This window comes from Limulus polyphemus, unplaced genomic scaffold (genome assembly GCF_000517525.1).
Source record: "Limulus polyphemus unplaced genomic scaffold, Limulus_polyphemus-2.1.2 Scaffold1088, whole genome shotgun sequence".
NCBI classification, from domain to species: Eukaryota; Metazoa; Arthropoda; class Merostomata; order Xiphosura; family Limulidae; genus Limulus; species Limulus polyphemus.
The window spans coordinates 305415-309336 of record NW_013666698.1 but is presented as its reverse complement, the minus strand read 5'-3'; the positions used below and the strand labels follow the sequence as shown (position 1 = coordinate 309336).

At 35.0% G+C, this 3922-nt stretch overlaps 1 protein-coding gene across 1 annotated transcript in view; it reads left to right on the top strand.

Annotated features, from left to right (window-relative positions):
* The window catches only part of LOC106462073 (Ig-like and fibronectin type-III domain-containing protein 1), a gene marked incomplete at its 5' end in the record, with an annotated part of 33216 nt that overhangs the window by 26331 nt on the left and 2963 nt on the right, over positions 1 to 3922 (top strand). The window contains 2 exons of the mRNA XM_022389199.1: positions 3387 to 3416; positions 3608 to 3774. Coding sequence (XP_022244907.1) covers positions 3387 to 3416; positions 3608 to 3774 — 197 coding nt within the window. The remainder of the gene's footprint in view (positions 1 to 3386; positions 3417 to 3607; positions 3775 to 3922) is intronic.

Sequence of the window (3922 nt, the reverse complement as noted above, 5' to 3'; positions counted from 1 at the left end):
AAACTTTAAAAATAATGTTTCAATGTATTACAAACTGCATTGTTGTTGGGCTAATTTTAAAGTTTGGCTTCACAATAATAATATTAATAAGAAAGACACAATAAACAAATATTCAAAATTTTTAATATAAGAGAAGAAAGTAAACGTGTTTATGAATACGGAAATGTTTTCGAATATGCAATCAATTTTCCAGCCATTAACTCTTTCACTGTCATAGAGACATAATAGGTAATCTTTATTTTAGCTTAATATTAACCATATTTTGAGTTTTGTACCGCCAAGTTGCAAACTAAAATAAGCAATGAAATATCAAACTTGTCTTTTTGTTTTCAATTGTGTATCTTCAAATAAGATTGGCATTGAGAGTATTGTTTCTAAACGCGACATTGTTTTTAGGCAAAGCTACATTAGGCTATTTGCTGTATTTAACAAGGGGGAATCGAACCCCGGATTTTAGCGTTGTAAAACCGTAGAATTACAGCAGTTCCATTGGGGGACTGAAATCCTTGAAACACATACAGTTACAACTAAGATGAATGAATGAATGAATATATATATAATACCCCTTCCCTTATATTTATACTAACATAATTATCTCATGTCCAAAGCGTTGTATAACTTTCTGTGACTAACTAATTTTATGAAATTATGTTTATACTTGAAAATTTCTCGTTTAGGGATGAAACGCTGCATAATATATTAATAGTTAATTTTTAGTTACCTGTTTGAAAACTCATTTGTAAATGCTAAACCTCATGGGTACCTCATATCACCTGATGCACGAATTATGACAATTAGAGTATAATAGTTTCAAATTCGGTGGCACACAATTCATGTATAAAGTATTTTTTCGTCTGTTGCAAATTATTTTAATACGATGCTTTACCCTTATATTTAGTTTCATTAATAATGGCCAGGTGGTTAGGGCGCTCGACTCTCAATCTGAGAGTCACGGGTTCGAATCCCTACCCCAAACATGTTCGTCCTTTCAGCCGTGGGGGCGTTATTTAGTTACGGTCAATCCCACTATTCGTTGGTAAAAGAGTAGCCCAAGAGGTGGTGGTGATGGCTAGTTGCCTTCCCTCTAGTCTTTCACTGCTAAATTAGGGACGGCTAGTGCAGAGAGCCCTCGTGTAACTTTGCGCGAAATTCAAAAACAAATCATTCTGAAATATTGTATGCTTTTGGGTTGGTATATCAGTTTTGTTTTACATAAAAAATTGCAATGATTCATATTATAAAATGACGTGTTATTGAAACTAGCTTCGTTCTACTGGATATCAATTGGAAAATTCAATGTTCAGACACTGATACTGATTACTGTATGCCAGGGGTGGCAAACCCACATTTTGCGAGGCACATACGGCTCTTCAGTAGTTGCATTAATGTTATGGTAAATCCCTTTAAACTAATAAACAACACACAGTATATATAAAAAAGAGGAGATGCTTAAATATTATGCAATTAATCAATTATAACAAACTATTTTATTGTAAATAGAGTAAACCCTTTACTGCTTATTGCCTATTTTTCATAATCAGGGCAGATTACAAAGGGTTGAGTACATTATAATAAAATTATTTAGAATATGCAAAACAGCAGATAGCATGATGAGAACCACAGCCGATATATATATTTGTGGCGGAACGAAAGTATCAAACTACATTTTAACATTGTTAGGTTTTCGGAGGTAGTGTGACGCCACTGAAAATTTATCTTTTGTGTAAAGGGTACATAACAGTCATTCCCTACGCAAGCTATTAATACGCTCAGTTTGTTTGTTTTGTTTTTTGAATTTTGCACAAAGCTACACGAGGGCTATCTGCGCTAATTTAGCAGTGAAAGACTAGAGGGAAGGTAGCTAGTCGTCGTCACCCACCGCCAACTCTTGGGCTACTCTTTTACCAACGAATAATGGGATTGACCATACCATATATGACGCCCTCACGGCTGAAAGGGCGAGCATGTTTGGTGGGATGGGGATTCGAACCCGCGACCCTCAGACTGCAAGTCAAGCGCCCTAACTACCTGGCCATGCCAGGCCCTAATACCCTCAGATCGTATAAGTATGTGTTCAGATCGAAGACTTAGAATTACAAGAAGGAAATATTCCTTGTATTTAATGGCTTTGTAAAAACAAAGGAATGTGAATCAACGTTAGGCTCCAGGACCATCTAGAAAGATACGTGGAACAAGTCATACACAAGCTATGGTAAGCAAAGCGCGACATCTCGTATCCGGTGAGAATACACGAATACAAAGGTCAGTGGCAACAGTAAGCAACATAATCAAGAAGAAACTTCTTCTGGTAAAGTGAAACATGTCGCTAATACGTAAGTTGCGTCCGCAACATGTCTGTTCAATCGTCGCATACCTCAAACAACTAAAGAATGGAATAGATATTCATGCTATTCCATATGAAGACGTGCTTGTCAACTCACCTATGAATTTCTATGCAATCGGACTTTTGAAACAGGCGCTGGGAAACCGTCGTCCTTGTACGCTGAATAGATTATAGAAATCCTGCAAGGAGGAATGGTTTGCCTTGGACATAACAGCCTTACAACGGAGTGTTTGGGGATGGAAACTACGCCGCAGGGCTTATTGTCAAGGTGCACGATCGTAAAATAGAGCATGACCGGACGTGAGTACAGGAACTGTGACGACGTGGTGAAGCTCCAAAATCTTTTTAATATAACCTATCCAACCGTTTTGTTCGAATAATATATGTGCTATAAGATATGTTAATTGATTGTAGTTTACTCTTTAAACCACATTTTGTATTTCAACTACCAATATATTGTATTTTTAAAACAGTGCACGTTGAACAGCATATTCTTCCTTCTAATGCAGAAATGTAACTGGTATATACTAATATGTGATGATATATATATATATATCATTTTTAACCTACTTGACCTTTTCCAGTTTGTTTTCTTCTAACGTTTATGATAAGCCCATTTATAAGTATTTAAAGTAAATGCTAGCATTAACAAAATGACTTAAACATATGTTTTTCCTGGCTCAGATACGAAGCAAAATTAGAGAAAAACTACTTTTACCTGATAACAACAAAATATGCTTAAACAACTAGTAAAGTTTAATTGAGATTTAATTTTAGGCCGAATGTATAACTAATTACTTACCTAGAAAATACATACATAGCTTATTTCTACAAATGTGTATAATATGTAGTATAACCACGTCTTTCGTAATTGAAATTGCATTGTTGCGCTTTCCCTTCCCAAAGTCTACAGTAGGAATAATACAGTGGTTAGTATTTTAAACGGTGTCTAAATTTTCGGCACATACTATAAAGTATATTTTTCAGTAGTAAGGAAAACATTTAGCTACTTATGTCATCAATGAACACTTCTTTCTTGCAGATGATTCAACTTTCTTGAAACACTCAGATGGTAAGTCCAATAAAGTGTTATGATTTACAGTATAGTTTATGGTATACATTAACGATGTTTCAATGTAAAAAGGAAAACTAAATTTAAAATAACCATATCGTTGAATTCCCTACTTTTCACCACAGAAATATAGGTTACAGTAAAAACTTGCAATGTTTCCGTTATGATACACTTCTTCCTTATTTTTATAGCTGCGGCAGATATCGCTGTGAAAGTCGTTAGTTCTGTTGTGGCAGTTGCATTCGTAATTCTGTTAACAGCAGGTGGAGTCTATGTTCTGAAGCGGAATAAAAGGCAGACATCTACCGGAGTGTCTTTTGAAAATCCAACATTTCTGAAAGACAGCATCTCTCTGCAGGTAAAATCTCATTTTTGTTTTAGCACTTTTAATCATTATTAGCATTATATGTTCAGATATAGTTAACTTCTGTGCTTAATATGCTAAGTGTTAACGGTTCTTCAAATACTTATGAAGATTGTTTTGTTTTTGAATTTCGCGCAAAGCT